At 40.5% G+C, this 24,568-nt stretch overlaps 3 protein-coding genes and 1 long non-coding RNA gene across 5 annotated transcripts; 3 read left to right on the top strand and 1 right to left on the bottom strand.

Annotated features, from left to right (window-relative positions):
• Nucleotides 1–338: 338 nt before the first annotated feature.
• LOC306965743 lies at nucleotides 339–970 on the top strand. Its single transcript, XR_013793061.1, has 3 exons — nucleotides 339–496; nucleotides 578–643; nucleotides 836–970. It is a non-coding gene; the product is annotated as an uncharacterized lncRNA (long non-coding RNA).
• A 1,324-nt stretch (nucleotides 971–2,294) lies between these two features.
• Nucleotides 2,295–4,654, top strand: sfxn4 (sideroflexin 4). Its single transcript, XM_079560194.1, has 10 exons — nucleotides 2,295–2,344; nucleotides 2,432–2,457; nucleotides 2,543–2,596; nucleotides 2,678–2,740; nucleotides 3,085–3,153; nucleotides 3,231–3,321; nucleotides 3,401–3,516; nucleotides 3,715–3,800; nucleotides 4,311–4,428; nucleotides 4,503–4,654. The coding sequence occupies exons 3-10, from the start codon at nucleotides 2,558–2,560 to the stop codon at nucleotides 4,578–4,580; spliced, it is 660 nt and encodes a 219-aa protein (XP_079416320.1). The 5' UTR covers nucleotides 2,295–2,344; nucleotides 2,432–2,457; nucleotides 2,543–2,557; the 3' UTR covers nucleotides 4,581–4,654.
• Nucleotides 4,655–6,034: 1,380 nt separating this feature from the next.
• On the bottom strand, nucleotides 6,035–9,797 carry dennd10 (DENN domain containing 10). The gene is made up of 9 exons (XM_079560603.1): nucleotides 9,523–9,797; nucleotides 8,733–8,929; nucleotides 8,577–8,656; nucleotides 7,854–8,002; nucleotides 7,662–7,773; nucleotides 7,424–7,524; nucleotides 6,757–6,864; nucleotides 6,525–6,619; nucleotides 6,035–6,273 (listed from the first exon to the last, which is right to left on the bottom strand). Exons 1-9 carry the CDS (start codon nucleotides 9,566–9,568, stop codon nucleotides 6,106–6,108), a joined length of 1,056 nt encoding a protein of 351 aa, XP_079416729.1. The 5' UTR covers nucleotides 9,569–9,797; the 3' UTR covers nucleotides 6,035–6,105.
• Nucleotides 9,798–10,375: 578 nt separating this feature from the next.
• Nucleotides 10,376–24,336, top strand: eif3s10 (eukaryotic translation initiation factor 3, subunit 10 (theta)). Of its 2 annotated transcripts, none has more exons than XM_079560648.1 (23): nucleotides 10,376–10,541; nucleotides 11,230–11,420; nucleotides 11,828–11,964; nucleotides 12,811–12,974; nucleotides 13,255–13,454; nucleotides 13,616–13,824; nucleotides 14,781–14,952; nucleotides 15,144–15,248; nucleotides 16,307–16,405; nucleotides 16,499–16,615; nucleotides 16,832–17,017; nucleotides 17,704–18,051; nucleotides 18,128–18,232; nucleotides 18,362–18,475; nucleotides 18,553–18,675; nucleotides 18,821–18,974; nucleotides 19,190–19,374; nucleotides 19,612–19,694; nucleotides 20,836–20,916; nucleotides 21,447–21,646; nucleotides 22,174–22,294; nucleotides 22,560–22,852; nucleotides 23,878–24,336. In XM_079560648.1, the coding sequence occupies exons 1-23, from the start codon at nucleotides 10,493–10,495 to the stop codon at nucleotides 24,030–24,032; spliced, it is 3,591 nt and encodes a 1,196-aa protein (XP_079416774.1). In that variant the 5' UTR covers nucleotides 10,376–10,492; the 3' UTR covers nucleotides 24,033–24,336. The 2 variants fall into 2 exon arrangements, with proteins under 2 accessions (XP_079416774.1, XP_079416773.1); XM_079560647.1 differs by having other exon boundaries at nucleotides 20,836–21,071; nucleotides 21,410–21,646.
• Nucleotides 24,337–24,568: the final 232 nt, after the last annotated feature.

Raw genomic sequence — 24,568 nt, 5'->3', positions numbered from 1 at the left:
TTCGAACGGCTTTACATTTATTGGTTTTATTTGTTTTTATTGTTTTGTACTAGTATAATAATAATAGTATAATATAGTAATAGCATAATATAATTTGTATTAGGAAACAAAAAAAAGATTTTAAAAATATAGATATTAGCAATAAATAGTAAAGCTTTTTTACGCATTGGCAACTTTTTTTTTAATCGCACAAACCGAGTAGACAACCTCATAATATTACACGTTTGGTTTGGTCTACTGCTTCAGTGCTACTTACCCTGAACTTATGATCTATTTTTCCTCACGCTCAGTGAACTCAACACGCTGGCTAACGCTGACCACGTGACTGAAGGCGGAACTAGAGGCACACACAAGCATGATTTGACCTCATGAGGATAATAATGCCTTTTTACAACCTAAAATTGCTTCTACTGTAGTTCAATTTAATTTATATGAAGTATATCTTTTCGTGCTTGTGATGGATCCTAATCTTATATTCTGGAAAAGTCATGGGCAGGTAAATCTGCATGAAATACAAGATGTCATTCATACTGTGGTTACAATTAACTTGAATGACTGAACTATGTTTTTTTCTTAGTCTTTCTTCAGTCGAGTTAAGATCTGGTTTGACCTCCTCGATCCATCTGTACTTTTTTATACTCATGTAAGTTTAATATGGCCAATAAAGCCTACTACAGATTTCAATTTTATGTGGAGTCGAATAAATAAAACAAAACTTGCACTGCAATTTAAAGATATCTTGAAGTATCATGCAACCACTCTTAATGTTTGTACTGAACATGCAGCTCAGTTTTACCTCACCAGAGAAATAATAACCATGTGTTATTTTGTACAGTCTGATATCCAAAACGCCCACAGTCTCCTGGGAAGTGACAAGAATCAAAGTGCTAAGGTGAGATTTTGATTTAAAGCATTTACTTACTTCACTGGTTATAGCATAGGGCTGTACAATATGATAATAATACAAAAACTGTCTTCAATATTGCAGTACAGTTGTAAAAGGGTCGCATCATTAAACTTTTTATAAGCTCCATAAATTCAGCGGAAATAGGCTCTTTAACACAAATCAAACTTAATCATCAAACTTAGCATTGATACTGCATAAAATAATCCAATGATTTAAGGTTAATTGAATATGTATGTGCTATCAAATGCATACAAAGCCCTGGGGAGATTGAAATAAGCACAATCCCATTATACCGCGGGCCACATGCAGCCCAAGATGATTTAATGTGGCCCTTTGTAGAGCATGAATTTCTGAATGTGTAAAAAAAAAAAGTAAGTCTATAGCTTATTCCTGTGCAGAGTTATATTTTTAAAGAAATAGCCAGAATGCTCACTCCAGCCAGCTTATATTTGAAAAGGAAAGTATTCCACACGTGTCCAGCAGAGGGCGCTGACAGAGATCAGGATATAAACAACATATTAAAGCCATGTGGTAAATGGTCAGTCTGCCCCAGGGCATCGAGTGTGGAGTGAATGAATAATGACTATATGTAGCATGTGTGACACAGGCTGATAAGGTGCAATAAGTGCAAGCCGTTGTTATTTATTCGGCCGCAGTCCTTTATAATATATGCAGCCCGTTAAAATACCAGTTCGGCACCCCTGCTTTATACTGTGAATGAGGCTGTATTTCTAATGGACACAGAAGGACAGTGGTGACGTTGAGCCAACGATAACGTTAACTTGACATTGAAAACCTGTTGAGCAGCCTTAATCTCTTAACTCCCACCTGAACCAAGCACATTTTCTCCAGTTCGACTTTACCTAAATCTAAAAGCTTCTTGAAGAAAGCATCAAAATAGTGACAAAAAAGAGACTAAACAATGATGAAAATGCAAAAAAAAAATACAAAAACTTGACCAAAATAGTGACAGAAAAACCACAAAAGAACAATAGAAAGAAAAGTAAAAAAAAGTGACAACACGAGGAAAAAGATCAGTTTAGATTAGTTTTATAAGTCTTGGCCTTCGAATGAGACGTTACACTGGCCTATAGGCTGTAAACTTAGAAAAAAAAATGCACTTGGTGAGGGCTGGGGGTTAAGAGGTTATTAAAACTGCATGCAATAACTAATTTAATGTGCAATCACTTCTTTTTTTTCTTTTTATCCACAGTATGGACACGAAGCTGCCATAGCTGCTCTGGTGAGTCATGGAGTAAATTAAGATATTGATACAGTATAACAATTCGCCAACATAGAGATGGAAACTTGTACATTTAACATATTTTTAAATAATTATTTAGTTAATTCCTGCATCATGTTTTATGATGCTGTGTTTGCAGTCATCGGTCCAGGCAGACACTGGGGAAGTTCTTCCAATCATTTTCCGTCCTCCAGGTTTGTCTTTTACCGCTAGTCTCCCGTAAAACCTGCCATTAAGTATAATTTAAACAAATACTGTATATATTTATTATTTTCTTGCAGCCCTGTTGCCGTTGTCGTCTCCTATAGTAGGTCTTCAAACCTCTGTTATGCGCACATTTATTACAAGTTTATTTGCTGTGAGTGTAGTAAAATATAACTTGTTGTTTCCAGGTTTATGCCGCGTTTATGCCTCACTCCACTGTCCCATCTGCTCTACTCTGCCATGTAACACGCTGACAATCTGATGCAGGTTTCATATTAAAACATTATCACTAAATACTAAAATGGCCTCTTTTCCCCCCACAGTTTATGTTGCAGAGCTACTATTCAGGGTTCAACTTTGTAAACAGAAATGCGTCATTGAAGCAGGTAAATAGAAGATGTCCTAGTTTATAAGAATATCAGGTCACACTTAACTTTTCATATTTTGAAGCCTTTTTTCTATATTATTACCAAAAAGATACTAACCATGTGTATTTATACTGTCAGTTTGGGGGTAAGGGGTTTGATCAATAAATTTGGTATGTGCACTGTTTGGTAATGACAATGAATAGCATGTTATTATGTTTTTAAGTACCATGCTAAATTCATTCTATTACCGGTGCCATTACTGTCCCATAAAGTGCTACTGAGAAATACATTTTAACATAGACTTCTAGAATTACTCACATTTCAGTGCTATGTACTTATTCCTTATTTACCTCTGTGCCCAGGAAAAGGAAGCGTCTTTAAAGCAGATAGTTATAAACCTTGGGGCAGTTTCTTATGCAACGGTTGCTGGGGTTGGTATAGACACACATGTTGCATTACTTCATTCAGTAAAATTACAGCTTACAGAATCTTCTTTCTCTTTTCAAAGGCTCTTCCTCAAATAATTATCAGACAATTTGGATTGAGAACCCCTTCTGTGCTGAATTTTTTTCGGACAGTCTTACCAGTCCCCCTTGCTGGTAAGATTTCACGCTTAAATACCCTTTCACACACTTGCATTGCTAAATGAAGATTTATTTATCCCTTTCTGTCTTAAAGCCCTCTTGGCTTACTTCAATGTGACCGCTGTCCGAAGTGAAGAGGCTGAAAATGGAATCCAAGTGTTTGACTCTGAGGGGAATGCAGTGGGACTGTCCAAATCAGCAGGAGAGAAGGTCAGACATCTTTCTTTATTAGTTCATTTGACAGGGACAGTACACATTACTGAATATTTCTGTACATGTGTCAGTATTAGCTGCAGAGCTAGTTTTTAACTGTTATTCCTGGGCAAGGTGTATAATGCCAACAACGATTATGTCTCTCCAGCTGCATGTTCATGATTGTACATGTGAAAAATACCTTATTTCCTTCAGGCCGTGAGAGAAACTGCATTGTCCAGAGCCGCACTTCTCGGTACAACAGCTGCTGTCCCAAATCTTATGCTTGCACTTCTACAACGGTAAGTTCCAATGACACAGTAACTGCCACTGGATAGCACCCACGCCTCATTGCAAGAAGATCCCGGGTTTGATTACCAGGCCTTTCTGTGTGTGAGGTTTGCATGTGCTCCCCATATCTGGGTGTTGCCCCCATCAAACCAAAACTACGCAAAGAATCAGCATCTGTGCACCCGAAGTCTAACCCCGGCTCAGGATTAGGAGATTGTCAACTGCTCCCGACATACTGGACAAATTTCCCCTCATGAAAAGTCTATAAATTCAAAATGTAAATTCAAGTAATGAGTATTTATTGTATGCATTTCACAAAGTGCATTATTCATTAGGCTTTTAAATCATGTGCAGTATCAGCTTTGGTGTTGCACATACTGTAGATACATTTTAAATAAAACAAGTCAAATCACTTCCCTTATAAAATATACACAGCACAAACAGAGACTGGCAGGTCAAGTCTGTATGTTTTTATTACCAACATGTATTTCAACAAAACACTAACCGATATGTTTTTGTAGAACTAGACTTTTCCAGAGGCGATCGGTGCTGCTGGGTCCGCTCCGTCCCTTCAGCACGGTGTTGATCCTCGGACTCATGGTCCCAGTGTCCTTCAGTCTATTTCCACAGCTTGGAACGGTAACACACCATGACCTTCCACCTCTGACCTGTTCATTATGTTCACTCGAAATGACCTCCATCTTGGTTTACAGATAAAGAAGGAAAGGCTGGAAGAGGAGCTACAGACTGCAGCGGTGGATGGCCATTTGTATTACAACAGAGGACTGTAGAGATTCTTTAAAGATGGATTGGATTGGATAACAGACATTTCTTCAAACAAAATGTTGGAAATAGCACTGGTCACTATGCTCATATAGTAAAATATGTTGGTACGAGTCTATTTGTTTTAACTTAATCATGTTATAAAGCTAATTGTACTACGATGACAATATTAGCAAGTATTTTGTATACTATCTATATGACAAGCTTTACCACAAAAAGCTCAAACCATAGCACTCTGTAAGTTATAAGCTTGATAGGGCCAGAGTTACTGGATATGACTAATTCTACCAAAAGATATCTTGTGTAAATGTACATATTGTGTAGATCAAGAGTAAAACTGTTAAAAACGGGTGGCATAAAGTGTCGCCTAAACCCCGGAGCAACCGGATGTGGAGGATTTTTATACAGTGGTTTTATGAAATATTTTTTTATTAATAGAAATATCAAATGAATTTATTAAAATGCATTTAGCTGCTTCAGTATTTCAATGCATCCCCAAAAATGTAATACTGAGCTAACATTCATTCAACATTGTGACATTATAAATGGTAAAAACAAAGGCACACACAAATAAACATGATCATTCACTGCGCAACATTTCACCCGATTAATAGAATCAAATCAAAGCATTTCATTTTATTACTGACATTTGTAACTTTACTGGGAGCAGGACGTCATCAGCTCGTTTCCATGGAGATGTCGACTAGTGGCTAAAGGCTGCCAGATTTTAATATGTTAGGTCCTCATCCAAATCTATTCTTTTGATTCCCCACAAAAGCTTTAATAGCGTCAAGCTGGTCATTCTGAGCATGTTTTGTATTGGCAACAGTAGTTACGCAGCGTGTCTTTAAATTTTGATTAAATTATCCAATAGTCTGATTTTTATAGAAAGGTTTTACATGGAATGACACAGTTATCGATGTACCATACTTGATAGGTAAAAAGTGGAATTAAATGGCATTACTAGTAAAATACAAAATTTGTTATAAAAATAATGCTCGGGCAACGTGATGACTTAATAAATGCCTGTCACATCCTCTTCTCTCTTTGAAAATGTACCCTTTCCTCAGAGTGTGAAATGCCACCATTGTATGGCACTGAAAATGTTTGGAGTTTTAATTAATTTACACATTACTGAGGTATTTCTAGCAGTGGGAAATAAATCCATCCTATGTCTGTGGATGGAACAAAGTCTGTTTGATAGAAGAAGAAGAAAGTATAAAGATTTGAGTTTGACGATCGGCTACTGTGTGATAGTTGAATGACTCCAATCAGGTTCCTGCAGGTCACACTATTTTAAAATCTGCAATAATGAACTAAAACTGGAACCCACTTCTGCTTTTTCACATTTAGTAACTGTTAAACCTGTACCTACTTGTATTAGAAAACATTAACTTATTAGTACAAAGTCTAGCTGCAAATATATGAGAAGATTTTGTCATATGGTTTCCTGTTCAAAAACAAAAAGGCAGAATGGCAATAGTTTGAAGTTTCTGTGTTCTCATTGTTAAACAAGAGCATATAAAGTAAGGTTCATATCCGTAAAAGTTGTTCGGCCGCTGCCAGATGAAAGAGGAAGTTTTCTGTGGCTGGAGGGAAATGGTGCTCTTTTAAACTCTCCAAAGTGAGTTTGGAGTCTTCACACTGTTCGGCCAACGCTACCAGGTTTGTGAGGATCTCTTTTGTCTTCACAGAAATGTCCTGCAATGAAAGTATAACAATTAGGCCCTCCAGGATTTTTCAAACTTTTAATGAGAATAACAAAAGGGACAACATATTTAAAGGAGGAAAGCAAACATAAAATACAACACTAAACAACAAAATCTATACTCTTCTTCGGGCCACACTTAACAGCACAGTAATAATATTGCAATACGTTGGAAATGGAATGGAAACTAGGGACCGCAATGGTTAATGAATGTCCAAAATAACTTTACGACATGAAAACTTACCTTTATAACTTGGCTATCTGACTTCTCTGCATCTTCAGCCGACTGGAGTATAAGACGGCCAACCTCTTTGTGCAACTTCCCCATTGACATAGACTCTACCGGGATATAATCACGTTTTTATTTCATTATGGCAAAGAAATAAAGCAAAAGCTGGCCACATGACTTATTGTAGTTGTTACGAAATTAATCATCATTACGTATCATCGATAAATGACTGGTCTGGCCCTTTTACCTTTTGCGCTTGGGGATACTGTGATGACGCTCTCTGGTAGATTCACGTACACATCGAAAAGGTCTGCTCTATTGCTCACCTCTGGGTCCACAAAGCCTGCCACGTATCCTGCAGAAGATACATTATATACCAATAAATTCCAGAGCAGAAGTGACGTGAAAAAAAAGCTTAAAGGAACAGGCCACCGTTTTTCCATACTGAGATATGTTCTTACCTGAGCTTAGACAAATTGATGCGTACTAGTCTGGTCAGTCACGCACAATGACCAAAGATGTTGTTAGCATTTGGCCTCTCCCAGTATATTCCTATAGCTCCAAAACAGGGGTGAAGTTGGAAGCTACCACGCTCTTTCACGGGCACAAAGACCAGACAGGTACGTATCAACTCGTCTAAGCTCAGGTAAGAACTTATCTCAGTATGTAAAAATTGTGTGCCCTCAGTTACGCAAAAAGATCAAAAATGTTGTTAGCATTTGGCCTCTCCCAGTATATTCCTATAGCTCCAAAGTGGGGGAAGTTTGAAGCTACCACGCTCTTCCAAGGGCACGCACAAAGACCAGACAGGTACGGATCAACTCGTCTAAGCTCAGGTAAGAACATATCTCAGTATGTAAAAACAGCGACCTGTTCGTTTAAACAGAGGGCCATCAGTGAACCCACAAACTAACCAGAGCATTTCTTTAAATCCTCCAGTTCGCTGTCTGTCAGATGCACATACGGATGTAAAATGGACCAGTCTTTTCTGTGCCAGGCCAAAGCTGGTAAAACTCTACAACACAAGGAAACTTTGTTAACGATAAAGCCGTACTATACCTGAAATTCTAAACATAAATCAACAATAAATCAATACGAATCATCAAATTTCATTAACCTGAGAGTAATGTGTCTGTTTTGAGCTGTTCTTACCTAGTAAACTCTAACAGTGCTTCAATTCGAGGATGATGGACGACTATTCTCTTTTTCAGCATTAGAGCTGTATATAAGATGATAGTTTCCATACCAAACTGTGCAACAATATCTGAAACAAAGTAGAAAGCTCATTACAGGCCACTTTTAAACACATTATCTGTGCGACATTATAGTCTTTGAAAGCCTCACCTTTAATCGAACCAGCTAAATACGCCTTCCTCACGTCATAGTCTTTGATTAGAAATGATCCGTTCTCGTCGCTTTGACATACTCCTTTGGTGAAGACGGTGATGTACGCCTCCAGCATTTTCACTGGAGTGCCGTATTTAACATATGTCCTGAGAAAAAGAAATACAATTAATGAATGGCTACTTTAATAAAGAATAGATCACAATAGAGCTTTTATGTCTCCTATTCAAATGGAGGTGTCTTTGGCAGGTCATTCACATACACACAGCAGTAAGCTGTTATTATGTTAAATGCAGTAAGTGGAACGGAGAATTGTATTATCATTAGCTCCACCCTGCTAGTACCCCAAACCTAATTTTGTTTTGTTAAATATCCTCTTGCCCTGACATGGGAAACATCTCAGGGTCTGTCTATGTATAGAGTTTGACTGAAATTTAACAGTACAAAGTCACTATCAGTTTATATCGTTATTACATTTTAATAACGCATATATACATTCAGTAAACCGCTCTATATTTGACTTGCATAATAATACCCATTAAATTCTATACTTATTTAATATAGTTGTATTAATATAGTATTGAATGCTCAGGGGGAAGGTGTGACTGTCCTGTGGGTATTTTACAGGATTTCACTGGTGATGGAAATCTCACATTTACATGTCCAATGTTCTTCAATATATTGTCCCATTATGAATAATACAAATACACACAAAACGTTTACCTGCAGAGTATCCTACTGAGAGCAGCATACTTCTCTGGATTAAAATCTTTTGCTGTAACTACGATGGAAAAATGGGTGACCTAGAAATCATAGGGAAACAATTAGTGAAAACATTAAGTTCTCATAATTCTGATATCAAATGGTTAATACCTTTACCTTTTTGAGTGCAGTGGGCTCCTGTACCTCCGCAGTGCTGATGTAGTACCAGGTGCGGTTGAACTGTCCGAATAAAAACGTGTGGAAGTCCTTTTTGTCGCGGGACAGGCAGCATTTAGAGAGCAGCACCTGCCTCAGCTCAGGGTCCACCGAGGGGTAACACCAAACCCACAATGTGTCTCCATTCACATCTTTCTCTGAGGGGGCAGACAGTGACAACAATTTAGTAAGTTTGTTTACTTCTAACATTTGTAGAATGTAGTATGTTATGTGCTATATGTTTATGTTTGTATATATGTGCTTCTGTCTTCAGGTGGTGAGAGGAATTGAGGCACATGCAGATTTAACCTGTTTATTTGTTATGACAACATACATCCATCATGTAATAAAAAAAATGCACATAAAAACATTCTAATTAACGTCTTACTTTATGCTGTGTCTCATTATAAAAATAAAATTATGGACATTTTTACTTTTACTACTTCATGGAGGAAAATATGTTATATGAGGACATATGATCAAATTAATTTACAATTAAATTACTGAACACAATTGGCTAGCAAGCAATAATTATCAGTAGTGTGTCATTGTCATATGTTATTCCATCTTGCTATCCACGTTTCCTGCTATTGCTAGTTCATGTCCATAATTTGACATATTTTGAATCCCTGCCCACGGGATCACACTGGTGTCATGTGATGCCTCTTCTCCCACAGCAAGATCTCAGGCATCTCGGCTGAATAACAAAATCACGACTTATTAATGGTTGACAAAGTAAACCTACACTTACCAATGAGTCCGATGCTGATCATGAGCTGGTGTTCAGAAGCTGCCATGTTCCATACCTGTAGAGCTCCCAAGATAGAGGTAAAAAATGGGTAATAAACGCCCTGTGTTGGACGGAGCAGCCGGTGAAAGGTGGTCTAAGGTCGGCCAGTTCTTTGCACCTTGATCCGTCGCGTTTATGGAGCGGTGAAATGAGTGAAAATGTTAATATGGGAACTGAAAGGACTGCTGTCAAAGATTTACCCCAAAAAGAGACAATTTTCTTCCTTCTTCCGGGAAAGGCGGGGAAACCTGGAAGCTAACCAATCACCGCAGGCGCATCTCTTAATGCCTTAGCGGTAAAGTTACAAAAATAAATAAATAATAAATGCTACGTCTATTGTTTATTTGTCTCACTAGGTTCAATTTCGTCGTTTCGTGTTGACGAAAAAGAAGGTGGATAAAAAGGGGATAAAAAGATAAGGAACACTAGTTGGTTGCCAGATTGGGGACGAATACCCGCAATAATCTAATTTGTTCGGGAACTGCTTTCCTTCTCGATTACTAACATGCATGAAAAGCAGAAAAATATGCTGTTTTAAGCTGTAAACAGTATTCAAGTAAATAGAGCGGGATAAAAAACGAACCACTACTCTCCAATTTGGCAAATAATGGGACATGCCTATATGAAATAGAAAGTAGACGATGTGAAATGAAAATGTACAGAGAGTGGGCTGTTGATTTATTAAATGACCTGATACAACACTCTTATCGACTTGAAATAAAGAGGTAAGCGACGGTGTTGCTTATCTACAAAAAGTATGGGTTGAAATCTCGCGATATTTACACTATCTGGCAACCCTTGCTGTGCTGCTCACGAGGTCCCTTTTCAGTAGCGCCGCTGCGGTTCGCGAGTGCGTGGCTTTGATGGACTGGTGAAAATCGCAAGATTTACTTCAACTCTGCCAGTCGAGTTTCTTTAAAAAGCCGCCGAGATGCCGGCCTATTTTCAGCGGCCTGAGAATGCTCTCAAACGAGCTAACGGTGAGTGGAAATGTAGTTGTGGTGTGACGTTACTGACCTGATGCTAACAGGCTAACCGGCTAGCTCAGGCAGATGGGGGGGCTGCTAGCTGAGGCTAATGGCGGGGAAGCCATGTCGCTTTGCTCTTTACAACGCAAACACAAGGTCTGTTAACAAATCCGTTATTATACAATATTCAGTATTCTTTGATCGTTTTGTAAATGGCCAAAGTTGTTGCAACACTTGTCTGATAGTGTTGTAATAGCTTTATAACAGCTGTCAGATCCGCGTCTTTTCAGCTGGTGATGACGCTAAAGTCATACTCGCCCAGCCCTGCACGAGGCCTAGACACGCCAGGAACACTGTGCCCACATATGTGTTCCCTTTTGTTCTGAGATTCCACCACTCTTTTGTGCATATGGATTCTGTTAAATTAAAAAGCGTTACGCCTTTATTATGTGCTGTTTCCAATTGTTCATTCATTATCCGTTTTTTTTACAATACGTGAGAACTTTGATGTATCTGAATGGTGTCAAGACAAGAAAAACAAAATTCAACATGTGTGTACATACATACATACATACATACATACATACATACATACATACATACATACATACATACATACATACATCTGTTGCGTATGAGAAAGTCTGAGAGTAATATTTGTGTTGACATGCATTGAACTATTCCTGTCTTTGATGTATAGAGTTTCTGGAGGTTGGCAAGAAGCAGCCTGCCTTGGATGTCCTGTACGATGTCATCAAGAGCAAGAAGCACCGAACATGGCAGAAGATCCACGAGCCCATCATGCTCAAATACCTGGAGCTTTGCGTGGACCTGCGCAAAAGCCACCTGGCCAAGGAGGGTCTCTACCAGTACAAAAACATCTGTCAGCAGGTGCGAAATGACAGGGCTGCACTGTGCACTCTCATTATGCTCAAGGCAAAAATGTTTGGATTGAAGAATAGTTCTTATTGTAAAACCAATTAGAGACATGAAACAGAAATGTATTCCGTTCCATGCCTTTTTTCTAAACGTTAATGATAGATTTCTGAGAAGAACATTATTTCCGAATTAGAAAGTGCTACATGCCCACAATTATTTAATTTAGTCTTACTGAGATAGTTGTGTCATGTTATGCCAAACTGTTAATAATGGTGTTGCAAAGAGCATTACAATGTTTTTGCACATCGCATTCAAAAGCATCAGAAAAATTCGCACAGACCTAATATAATGATGACTGCGAAATTGTTCAGTAAAAATACTCTGAGTCCTGGGGTATGACGGTCTTTCTTTGTTTTTAGGTGAACATCAAGTCCCTGGAGGATGTTGTGAGGGCCTATCTGAAGCTGGCGGAGGATAAAACTGAAACGGCCAAAGGGGAGTCTCAACAGATGGTACTGGACATCGAGGATCTGGACAACATCCAGACTCCTGAGAGGTGCTTAAAATTATATGGCAACTACTATTGGTGCATTACTACTTCTATTGGAATTAGTCGTTGGAGCAGTTGTTTAAAAACACACACTCACTGGTGGTAAGCTTCTATTGTGCCACAGATGCCCTCGGGTATGCTGCTACTATGCACCTCTCTGACAAACACCAACCGCTCACTCACACCACATTCATACATATGCATGAAGGATAAAGTGTCTTGCCCAAGGATACAAACAACATTTTAATGTGTTCAAGCAAGCTAAAACATGCAGGAGTGCTGCTTGGATATCCTTGTTTTTTTCAAAAATCTATCTTTGGACTTTTGAACACCTTAAAAGCGTTTGGTATAGATCACATCCCTGAGCCATTAAGAGGAGGCGATTGACTTAAAAGTCTCCTACAGAGGGAGTCCTTCTGGATCTACACTCTTAAAGCAACAGAGTATCCAGGTCTCAATGGGGAACTGGACTTTACCCCTTTTCTTTAATGCTTCTTCTATAGAAGATGTTTGTATATATGACGGTAAATAATTTGTAGATATTTGTATATCATCCTGATATGTATTTTTGTGTTCCTTGTATTCTGAAATCCTGCTCATAGGATGTACTGCATCAGATGACTGAGTTCCAGTCCCTATGGGTCATGTGACCACTTCATACAGTTTAAAAGCTGCATGCTCACACATCACTCGAGTACTGCCCTGACGAAGGCCTACACGGCTGAAACGCGTAGGCAATGTTTTAATCTAATGGCCATGCTGCAATAAAGGCCTTTTACCAACACTTTTTCTTTGAGTGCCTCAGTTTTGTATCTTTTCAACATTTTAATTTGTGACTTGTGTTTTTGGCAGTGTGTTGCTGAGTGCTGTGAGCGGGGAGGACACTCAGGACCGCACAGACCGACTGCTGTTGACTCCATGGGTCAAGTTTCTGTGGGAGTCGTACCGTCAGTGTTTGGATCTGCTTCGTAACAACTCCAAAGTTGAGCGTCTGTACCATGACATCGCTCAGCAAGGTGGGAAAGCCTTCACGACGAAATCAATGCATGTGCAGGGTTTACAGCTCTTTGAACTAGGAGCTCCCAAACTTTTCAGGTTGTGAGCTCCAAAATATTGATACAAGCAATTGGGGGAAGTCTTGTGAATTTAAACTCTGGAACCAGAGCTTGTTACAAGGATGGTGGAACTGTTGAAATCATGACTTAATAACTGTACTGATTATTTACTGTTTTGTAAGTTTAGGCGTCCAGGTCCTCGAGATAGTCATATACTAAGAATGTCTCTTTTTGTGCACAGCTTTCAAGTTCTGCCTGCAGTACACCCGTAAGGCAGAGTTCCGTAAGCTCTGTGATAACCTGAGGATGCATTTGGGGCAGATCCAGCGTCACCACAACCAGAGCACAGCCATCAATCTGAACAACCCTGAGTCTCAGTCTATGCACCTGGAGACCCGCCTGGTGCAGCTCGACAGCGCCATCAGCATGGAGCTGTGGCAGGTCTGTGTATTTACAACTCACTACATGAAACGGCAATGTAACAGATCATGTTATTTCAACTTTCTTTTGTCTTGGTCAGTGCAACTGCAGTAGAATTGAACAAATAAATACTTAATTGTAACTATGTAAGTAATTTGTTTTGTGTGTTTTTTTGTTTGCAGGAAGCGTTCAAAGCCGTTGAGGACATCCATGGCCTGTTTGCTCTCTCCAAGAAGCCCCCGAAGCCTCAGTTGATGGCCAACTACTACAACAAGGTCTCCACTGTGTTCTGGAAGTCTGGGAACGCGCTCTTCCACGCCTGCACCCTGCACCGCCTTTACCATCTGTCCCGGGAGATGCGCAAGAACCTCACCCAAGAGGAGATGCAGAGGTGGGTTTTAAGTTGCACCTCAATACATCATGATTTTAAATGGTGGGATTCAAACCATAGTAATTACCAAAACACACAGACAAAAAACACAGATTTGGCTTATTTTGTGAATGCAGCTGTTTATGGGGAGCAAAAAGACAAAAGACAATGGAATTTAAATTAAATTGCCGTGTGTTTTGTATTAGGGCTGCACAATATATCGCAAAAAATATCGTATCGCGATATTAGCTGATGCAATATCCGTATCGCGAGAAGCCACAATATATCGCAACAAGATCCACCCATTTTTTTTTTGCAAACTCAAACTCATGCATTGAAGTCATGTGTAAAAGTTCAGTTTTAGTTTAACATTTACTAGCTTTGTTAACCCCTTAAATCCTACCTGAACCGAGCACATTTTCTCCAGTTTGGCTTCACCCCAGTCCAAAAGCTTTTGGAAAAAAGCTGTGAAAAAGCAACAAAACTGAGACGAAAACAATGATGGAAATGTGACAAAATGTGACAAAAAAAATACAAAAATGTGATTAAAATTTGACCAAAAAAATGACAAAAATTTGACAAAAAAATGACTAAAAAAAAAAAAAATGGACAAAAAAGTTACAAAAATGAGTTGAATACCCAACAAAAAAATGATGGGAAAAAATCTGATTACGTGAGGAAAAAGATCCTCTCGGTTCAGGCGGGAGTTAAGAGGTTAAATTCTACCCTTGTTTTGGTCCTGATAGGGTGTTTTTTAAGTCTTCTTTTGACACAATTTGCTGAAAAAAATGGAACATATCGTGTTTGGTGAAATATCGTAATAATATCGTTATCGCGATATGCACAGCCCTATCGCATATCGCAAGTCACTTCAATATCGTTCAGCCCTATTTTGTATAACCGTCTGCCCTGCTTCACTTCTCAGTCTCTCTATAAAATCAGCCAAATGGTAACAGCGTAATGTCATTTGTGTCCAGGATGTCGACTCGCGTGCTCCTGGCCACTCTGTCCATCCCAATCACCCCTGAGCGCACGGACATCGCTCGCCTGCTGGACATGGACGGGATCATTGTGGAGAAGCACCGCAGACTGGCCACTCTCCTGGGCCTGCAGTCGCCCCCCACCCGCCAGAGTCTCATCAACGACATGGTAAATGGGTTTAATGATAAGAAATGTATAAAGAATGAGGAAATTCAATTATGTGCATTTCTCTCGCCATTTATCACAGTTAAAGTTGGCAACTAGCCTTTGGTGTTGTCCTCGTTGTCTTGTTCTATTCCTAAAGGCAATACTGTTAGTGATGATATGGTGATAATTACTGATGCATGTTTGTTTTGTAGGTGAGGTTTAACCTGCTCCAGTACGTTGTTCTTGACGTGAAGGAGCTGTACAACTGGCTCGAGGTCGACTTTCACCCCCTGAAGCTCAGCGGCAGAGTCACAAAGGTATTGTAGTTACTGCACAGAAAAAGTACTCTTTTCACTACAAGTATTTGACACAATACCCATCTCCCCAAATCACCAAGGCCTTCAATCCGACTGAGATCTACATGTTTTTAGCAACACAGGTCTAAAACAAAGAAACATGTTGACTTACAATATGTGCTAAAGTCCATTTTCAGTCATGACTTTCCTCATTTGGTTCCATTTTTTGTTATTGTGCAGCCTAGGGCTGTGCAATTAATTCGATTACGATTTCGATATTACACTACACGATTACAATAATAGCATAATCGAGAACAAACGATTATTAAGGATGCCCTCCCGCTCGTCCATCCAAAGCGTAAAAAGTCCGTCCTGCGCGGTTTGTGTGAGGCGTCTGATCAGCTGAAACACCAGCGCAGCGTGACAGAACTGTAAATAATGTTGTACTAATATTTTGGAAAGGAGAACAGCTGTTCAGAAGCCTCGATATCCTTTGCTCAGGCACTGGTTTTGTTTAGTAGAAAAGTCTAAAACTCTTCTTCAGGAGCAGATCAACGGAGCTCAAACAAACTCTTATTATTTCATGCCACTGAGATGATTGTTTCTGTTCCCTTCGCATTTCACGAGCTAAAGGCTCAGGCTTTGGTTTGACATAAAAACATTAGCGCTGTGGGATGATGTCATCAGGCCGCACGGCTCTGTTGGACAGGTGTGAGGGCTGGCCAGCAGGGGGCAGGTATCCCTAGGATTAGTTTAGAAACGTGTTAAAATTGTCCAAAGAAAATGTAGTTCATAGTTGTTGTTTTTTAAATAATAATAAAAATGAATAAATAAAATAAAGATTTTTTTTTAAGGCAATAAATAATCGTTTGAATAATCGTGATTTCAATTATTACTAAAATAATCGTGATTATTATTTTTTCTATAATCGAGCAGCCCTTGTACCGCCCACTTTAAGTGAATTGCCTAGTGAGCATAATACTGTTGACTATAGTAAACAGCTACACAACACACTGAATATTTATTTTGCAAATAGTTGGAAATTGTTTACTATTTGTTTTGCATGTGTATCTCTGTAGGTGTTGGAATGGGTGAAAGACCAGAATGAGAAAGAGCCCGATCTGCAGCAGTACGTCCCACATCTCCAAAACAACACCATCCTCAGGCTCCTGCAGCAGGTAACCATCCTTTTATCAAAGCACTCTGTTTTTAACTTGATTTCACTTGTCCTGGTAACTAATGTTTTGTCTACCTTTTGTCATTGCTTTTAGGTGGCCCAGATCTATCAGAGCATTGAGTTCAGTCGCCTGTCCTCGCTGGTTCCTTTCGTGGATGCTTTCCAGTTGGAGCGCTCCATTGTGGACGCTGCTCGCCACTGTGACCTACAGGTAAATGAGGCCAATGGAATGATGTATGATGTAACCAATTATCCATGACAGAAGTAATGATTGGGAAAAGGTCTGAACAGTCAAGTACAGTAAGACTCTGCGACATGGGAATAAAAATTGGATTGTTTTCACAACCCTAAAAAAGCAGTACTTCGAACATTAGTAATTGTAACATGATGTGATGAGTGTATATTGTCTTGTCTTGTTTCCCTGTAGGTTCGTATCGACCACAGTTCCCGGACTCTGAGTTTTGGCTCTGACCTGAACTATTCCACCAAAGAGGACGCTCCGGTCGGGCCCTTCCTGCAGAACATGCCTTCAGAGCAGATCCGGAACCAGCTGACGGCCATGTCGGCGTCTATGGCCAAGGCGATCCAAATCATCAAGCCCACGTCCATCCTGGTGAGTCCAAACAGCAGAATCATATCTACTAGACTTGACTGCTGTTCGGTTAAGTGTAATAAGAAATGTATATTCTATGATGGCAAATGATTTTACTTTAGTATTTACCTGGCTCTTCATACTAAGTGAGAAGCTTGACTGCAAAGTTCATGTTTTTATTTTTCTGTTTAATGAGGAATCATTTGGGGTGTAATGGCTATAGCAGTGTCATTAATAATCATATTTATTTTCATTGTTGTGAAGCATATAGTTTCACCTTTGACCACTCAATGAGCTTCAAAAGGTTGTCACTTGAAATGATCACAGTTTACCATGCATACCCAGACCTGTGAGACAACAATGGCACATTTCAAATGGAAAGGCAAATATGGCTTTACTATTGAGATTCATGTCTTACAATATAGACCTTTCACACAAGCTTCAGCTCAAACACAAAATTTGTATTTCCCTCCAATATCATTTATACAAAAATATTCCATTGTTCTCCAGCTAACCAGGTGCAGTTACTGTTTCAGAATTGCCGGTAGATGTCATACTTAGAAAACCCAATGACAATGATTGAAAGTAGAATTTGCAATTTCAATTAAATTTGAATTCAGTCCTTGAAAAGCTAACCGTTCTCTATTCTCTATATCTGTTATTTAAATGGTTATATTTCACTTTTATTTATTTTTGTGCAACTGCAGCAAGAACGGGAGGAGCACGCGCAACAGGCCATCGCTGCCTATCTGAAAAACGCCCGCAAGGACCATCAACGCATCCTGGCTCGAAGGCAGACCATCGAGGAGCGGAAGGAGCGACTGGAGAGCCTCAACATCCAGAGGGAGAAGGAGGAGCTGGAGCAGAGGGAGGCTGAGCTGCAGAAGGTCCGAAAGGCCGAGGAGGAGCGGCTGAGGCAGGAGGCCAAGGAGCGCGAGAAGGAGAGGATCATGCAAGAGCACGAGCAAATCAAGAAGAAGACTGTGAGGGAGCGGCTGGAGCAGATCAAGAAAACTGAACTGGGAGCCAAGGCGTTTAAGGACATCGATATTGAGGTGGGTTTACTGACAGAATTCTGTAAGTCAGCATGCCTCATGTCAAATATGAATAACAAGAAGTGTTTTCTGATAGGACCTGGAGGAGTTAGACCCAGACTTCATCATGGCCAAACAGGTGGAGCAGCTCGAGAAGGAGAAGAAAGAGCTTCAGGAGCGGCTCAAGAACCAAGAGAAGAAGGTAAAATATGATTATTGTACATCCTTTTACAGCCTTTATTCTGCCTGGCCAGTCTCCTCCTACGTGACTTGAATTTGCTGCGCTCTTTCAGTTTTAAATAAGTATGTTCACTTTTTTTTCTCCCTCCAGATTGATTACTTTGAGAGAGCCAAACGTCTTGAGGAAATCCCTCTGATCAAAAAGGCCTACGAGGAGCAGCGCGTGAAAGACATGGAACTGTGGGAGCTTCAGGAGGAGGAGAGGGTACGGACTGTTCGACATCATTTACCTAAGCTTTACTGCTGAACACGCTGTAACCCTGTTTTATGTTTTATTTTTAGATCAGCAACATGAAAGTGGAGAGGGAAAAGGCCCTGGAGCACAAGAAGCGCATGTCCAGAATGATCGAGGACAAGGAGAGCTTTTTGTCTAAAATCACAGCGGCTCGTAGCTGCATTTATGAGGTGAGCCCAATTTGAAAACCAAAGTTCTTTATTTCAATAATTGTCCTCTACAATCTTACTCAAAGGGGCTTCCACACAAACCACATTGTGAAAACAAGTTGTTAATTTCAGATAGATCGGGCGTTACTTGTATTTTCTATTATAGGAAAAACTGAAGACATTCGAGGTTCGTCTGGTGGAGGAGAGGAAAAAGCGTCTGGAAGAGCGAAAGAGGAAACGCAAAGAGGACAGACGCAACGAGTTCTACCGCATGAAGGAGGAGGAGGCTCAGCGCATCCACGAGGAGGCGCTCAAGAAGGGTGAGGGTTACAGACAGGGCAGCTGCACTCATTTACTGTACATGACACTATTATGTAGCGAAATGTGGTCAATAAAGTTGGCTATCTTGGTCCAAAGTGTCTACGAATTTATGAAAGGCCTGTTTATTTAATTACAGATCTATTAATGATACTGCTAAAAAGAGTGCATGTGCCCTTTGGGAAAGACTGATGGATCATGTGTTTTTCCCCTGCAGAGCGTGAGGAGGCGGAGCGTCTGGAGCAGGAGCAGCGCGAGGAGGAGGAGCGCGAGTACCAGGAGCGTCTGAGGAAACTGGAGGAGCAGGAGAGGAAGCAGAGGGCCAGACAGCAGGAGATCGAGGAGCGAGAGCGCAAACGAGAGGAGGAGCGCAGTGCCCCAGTGGAGAAAGAGAAGACCAAGGTCTGTTCCAAACCTGGACTTAGATATACAATGATTCAAAAACTTAAGTACTAAGGTGTTTCTCCATAATCATAATAGTGCTATTGTGTGTTAAGGATCAAGTCTGTGCTGCTCTTCTAGGATGACATTTTAGATACAAACAACAATGTCCCTTAAGTTAAGGCACTTTGAGGGGAAACTAAGGGTCTCACTTAGTTTTTGCTATGGATTTGTGTGATTGATTTTTGTTTTCCTCAGGAACCTGGTGAAAAGGAGGAGGGTGGCTGGAGGAAGCGCACCGAGGGAGGAGACTCTGAATGGCGGCGTAATGTGCCCGATCGGTGAGTGAGATTCCACCACGTTGGTTATAGGGTTGTCCAAATGAATGGGTCTCAATTTGTTATTTAGGAATAGATTGTTTTTAACAGGTATCTGATATCGGAGCAGATACTGGAAAAAGTACGGTATCGGCTACAAATATCTGATACTGAACCGATGCCAGTTTTGGCTCTCAACACCCTAAAAACACAATATTTACCACCTAAATCTAAGGGCAAACTATCACTGTAAAGCTGGGAACCAGGGGAATCCAACCGCTGAGTTCGTTTTAACCTTCGCAAATGTAGTCTTGATCACTGCGCAAAATTCTGCGGTTAGCGATAGCAAGCTAAAGCTAGCGGGTGCATGCTAAGGCTAACAAAAACTAATCAAGGCTGGGTCAGAAACTATTATAGAAATACCTAAATTAGCCTAATAAAATAAAATAGGTGTTTGTATTTTAGTTTAAGAAATAACTGATCTAACATACTTGTAATGATCAGATCACTTCATGTGAGTTGTTTATATTAATGTAACCTAAGGATATATTAGTGTAGAAAAGTCATCCTTGTTAAATGTTTATCAATAGATGTAATTAATCTGTAACATGATAATAAAATATGACTTTATTGATCTTACAGCGGAGAAGAGTCAATACAATGTTTCACTCAGAGAAAGTCACTTTTAAGAAAGTCTCTTGGTATCAGCAGGTACTCAAACCTTAGCCTGGAGCCCTGGTGTATAGTTTTGTTTTGGAAAAATGAAATTATGCCAATGTCAACTGTATAGTTACATGTTTCCTGTCTGACTTGAATACTTGACTCATGGATATATTTAGAGTAATTTTAAAGGCCAGTTTTAACATTGTGCTTTGCATAAATGCACTGTTCTGCTCCTAAATGTGACCGCATTGACTGTTCATGAAGACAGAAACAGTGTAGAACATGATGGTCATGGGCCTAATCCGGTCTGCAAGTAGCTTATATTGTAGGTTAAATCGACAAGTACTGTATAAACACTGAATATCGCAGCTGAAAATACAAAAGGGTTGATTGACAAGAACAAATTGGACCTTTTATTACAATTGTTTCTCAAGAACATGGTCTGATCTGAATAAAGTAATATCTTGAGTGTTCTATAATCTGACTCTTGCCCCGTCAACAGGGAATGGAGGCAGGAGGGCCGTGATGAGGACAAAGAAGAGGGCTCATTCAGACGGGACGGCCCACGCAGAGATGACAGGGGGGGTCTGAGGAGGGGCTTCGACGACGACCGCTTCTCGAGGCGAGGAGCCGACGACGATGACCGCGGCCCAAGGCGAGGGGGAGATGACGACCGCCCCATTCGCAGAGGGATGGATGAAGACCGTGGACCCAGGAGAGGCTTCGACGACGACAGAGGTGAGGCTGAATGTTTGTCACTTGAAGCAATGCACCAGTTAGAGCTGGGATTATGTATTAAACCTGTTAAAATCCTGTAGTTGAGATCAGTGTCCAAGTTAAAGTGAACTAAGGCATATTAAGCTTGGTTAAATCAGATTTATTAATTGTTTTGCTCGTATTTAGTTGGCCTATGTTTTGCAAATCAGATCATCTCAGTGATTGAACATCAAGGAGAAACTGCAAAAATGTGTTGATATTAATATTATTTGGGTCACAACTTGTTAGGACATGTTGAAGGAAGCTATAAGAGTTCAAAACCATTGGTCTAAAGAAAAATCTCTAAATATTTTCCCCAGACCGTGCTCCCAGGCGCGCAGGGGACGATGACAGGGGTCCGAGGAGAGGCTTCGATGAGGATCGTGCCCCTAGGCGAGGGTTTGACGATGACAGGGGTCCTCCACGCCGGGCCCTGGACGACAGAGGGCCCAGGAGGGACGATGACTGGGGTCCTAGACGGGGAGGAGAAGACAGGGACAGCCGCGGGCCAAGAGGAGGCATTGATGACAAACCATGGAAGCCGCTCGTACGCCCAGGTCAGAGCTTTTTCAGATTCAGATTCAGATTCAGATTCAGATTCAGATTCATTTATTGGCCATTTGCAGTTAGAAAAACCACATTGGAAAAAAATGTGCAAAGAGCTCAAAGTGCGATATGTAAAACAAGTAAAAAGACACAATATAAAAAACAGAACAAACAAACAATGCCACATTAAAAGCCTAAGGGCAAAACATTGTACAATAAAAGTCCACACCGATAAATATAATAGAAGTGCCTGTTTAAAGTGCCTTGTTTAAAGTGATCACAGCTTGAGGAAAGAAACTGTTCATATGTCGATCAGTAGAACATATGATGGAGCGATACCTTCTCCCTGAAGGAAGCATCTCAAAAAAAGCTCTAGCAGGGTGGCCTGAGGCATCATTTGCTAGTTTTAAAGCTGTTTTGTTTGGTTTACTCGCATAGAGCCACAATGTTCCACAAACTTACATCAACCAAACACTATCAGTCATTGTTAAGATGATTCAATATTCCTGGACTAAAAGTCATTTGGATCTAGCAGGAGGAGGCTGGCGTGAGCGGGAGAAGGCCCGTGAGGATAGTTGGGGCCCTCCGCGTAGTGGAGATCGGGAAGATGAGGACGATGAAGGAGAGTCTGAGCGCTTCAGAGAGCGCCGCCCTGTCAGGTGTGTTTTTATATTCCATCATGGCATTTTCACTGAAGTCACAGCACACAATTTTGTTATGCTAAACCTTTATTTAATTTACGGAACTACAAGGTATTGTAAAGAGTTGCATTGGATTTTTCTTGAATTTGGACCAGATATTTGATATTGAATTTAACCTAACTTTCCTTTACAACCTTGTTATTTGGCTTTTGGCTGCACTATGTTTGTTGGACTTCCTCAAATGCCTCCAGAGAGTGAGCTGTTAATTCTTTTGTGTTGACAGGGAGGAGAACAACTGGCGCAGAGGAGGCGATGATGGCGGCAGCGGAGGCGGTGGTGGCGGAGGCGTTGTTGGCGGTGGTGGCGGCGGTGGCGGAGGCGTTGGCGGAGGCGTTGGCGGTGGCGTTGGCGGTGGCGGCGGCGGCGGCGGCGGCTGGAGAGAGTCACGCAGAGATGAGCCAGAGCGGGACAGAGACATGGGCCGTGTTGGTGATGATCGCCGTGTAGACCGCAGGGAAAGGGATCGCCGTGACGACAGAGAGACCAGACCTCCTCCACCCCGAGATCTGGACGATGGTGAGCGAAAATTGCTTAAGTCACAGAATATTAGCGATCGCTGTTGTTGTTTTTACTTCCGAGGTTTTTGCCTGATGTTTTGGTGAATGGTTGGCAACAGCTGATGCATCCAGGCCTCTTTATTTAGAGGCCTGGATGACAAGAGAGCGGTCTGTTACAGCACAAGGGAAGCAATGCCCTGTTTGGGAACCTTGTTTTTTGGAACTATTATGATTTATTTGAATTATTAAATTGCTATCGCTCATAAACAAACAAGCCATTTAAAACATGTATACATTTAGTAGTTAATATTACTTTTTAATCTGTGGGAGAGGCCTTTATCCTTGTTTCTTTTAAGTTCACTGCTTAATATTTCTTCCTATTTTTACTATATGTATTGTACAATTTTAAACAGTGCATTTAAATGATGTCCTTGTGCAACAAGCCCCTAATGTTAGTAAAAGTATTTGAGATGTGTTGCTATGTTCCAAAATTAAATCTGGCAAAGACTCTTCCAAACGTTTCTGTGTCTGGTTAAGTGTAAATTTTAAAACTGCATAAGATGTTTTGTTTCTATCAATTATAATTGATAGAAGCAAAACATGTTATGCATTTGTATGGTCCGCCAGCAGATGGCACTGTTTACCAATTTAACCCATGTTCATTTCTGGTAAAAGAAAAAGGCTTGGGTTTCCTTTTGAACTTTTCAATTTTCATTTGTGCTTTTTCCGTAAGTTTGGCCGTTCTATAGAACAGACTTAGCTTTCAGCGCGAAATGCGGCTCTTTGGCTGTAGAAAGTAAACACACAAATTGGTTGCAGCTCTTTATAGATAACAATTTTGGATTTTTGTGAAGAATCCAGTCCAAGATGTTTGTAGACCCTGATATGGACGGGTGACAATGTACAGCTTCACGGTTTCCTCATTATTCAGGCACACCGTGTGACTCAGTATATTGTTTTGGGTCAAAGCCCATTCAGAATTGCTTCTCAAATGTGCACATACGTGTCACTTAAACATGAACACTGACGTTTCTCTCCTTGTAGGTGGCTCTTGGCGTCGTGGCGGTGATGATAAGCGCGAGGAGAGAGAGCGCCCCAGGGAGCGGGACGTAGAGCGGGATCAAGAGGCGGACAAGGAAGCCCCGCGCCGCATCAAAAACGAAACAGACGATGACGGATGGACCACTGTGCGTCGCTAAGTCCCGGGAGCCATTCATTCACAGTGACGAAATATTAACTAATTCTTAATGATGAAATATTTACTATAACCTCATCTGCTTCAATGGTGAATTAAAGGCGAGCAGCTTCTGATATCTGTGCATTTCCTCTTTGAATGAAATATTTGTAGACTGTAGTTTTTCCCTTGAGTTTCTATTATTGAAAAGTATAAAGAAGAAGCTATCCTCAGACTCTCCATCTATTAATTTGTGTGCTCTCGTGTGGATCTGTGGCTGCAAACGATCAGAACACGCCTTTAATAATAAATAAAACATGGTTGCTCAACGTTTTGTTGTTTTGTTGTTACATTTCTATATTTAACATGTTTTGACACAACATAAACTAGGGGTGGGTAACATGACCAAAAACATTTGCTTTTCCTTCTTGAACAATTACAAAGGTGGCAGCTGGTCAAACAGGACGAGCTCTGAACATTTTGATATTACATCAGATGAGTGACTTTTGCCATACAACAAAACATTCAGTATTAAAACTATGGGTCAGTAAGAAACAACGT

This window comes from Gobius niger, assembly GCF_951799975.1.
Source record: "Gobius niger genome assembly, chromosome: 7".
NCBI classification, from domain to species: Eukaryota; Metazoa; Chordata; class Actinopteri; order Gobiiformes; family Gobiidae; genus Gobius; species Gobius niger.
Note: the sequence above shows the minus strand (reverse complement) of the source record. Positions and strands in the feature narration are given on the sequence as shown.

What these genes read in the sequence shown, in the direction of transcription:
- sfxn4 (XM_079560194.1), top strand. Translation starts at nt 2,558, where the DNA reads ATGCCTCACTCCACTGTCCCATCTGCTCTACTCTGCCAT. An exon ending in GAAATGCGTCATTGAAGCAG is followed by an intron (nt 2,741 to 3,084) that starts GTAAATAGAAGA and finishes CTCTGTGCCCAG; the next exon opens with GAAAAGGAAGCGTCTTTAAA. An exon ending in CTTATGCAACGGTTGCTGGG is followed by an intron (nt 3,154 to 3,230) that starts GTTGGTATAGAC and finishes CTCTTTTCAAAG; the next exon opens with GCTCTTCCTCAAATAATTAT.
- dennd10 (XM_079560603.1), bottom strand. Translation starts at nt 9,568, where the DNA reads ATGGCAGCTTCTGAACACCAGCTCATGATCAGCATCGGACTCATTG. An exon ending in GATCAGCATCGGACTCATTG is followed by an intron (nt 8,930 to 9,522) that starts GTAAGTGTAGGT and finishes CTGCCCCCTCAG; the next exon opens with AGAAAGATGTGAATGGAGAC. An exon ending in GCACTGTTAGAGTTTACTAG is followed by an intron (nt 7,525 to 7,661) that starts GTAAGAACAGCT and finishes CTTGTGTTGTAG; the next exon opens with AGTTTTACCAGCTTTGGCCT.
- eif3s10 (XM_079560647.1), top strand. Translation starts at nt 10,493, where the DNA reads ATGCCGGCCTATTTTCAGCGGCCTGAGAATGCTCTCAAACGAGCTAAC. An exon ending in ACAAAAACATCTGTCAGCAG is followed by an intron (nt 11,421 to 11,827) that starts GTGCGAAATGAC and finishes CTTTGTTTTTAG; the next exon opens with GTGAACATCAAGTCCCTGGA. An exon ending in CTCGCCACTGTGACCTACAG is followed by an intron (nt 16,616 to 16,831) that starts GTAAATGAGGCC and finishes GTTTCCCTGTAG; the next exon opens with GTTCGTATCGACCACAGTTC.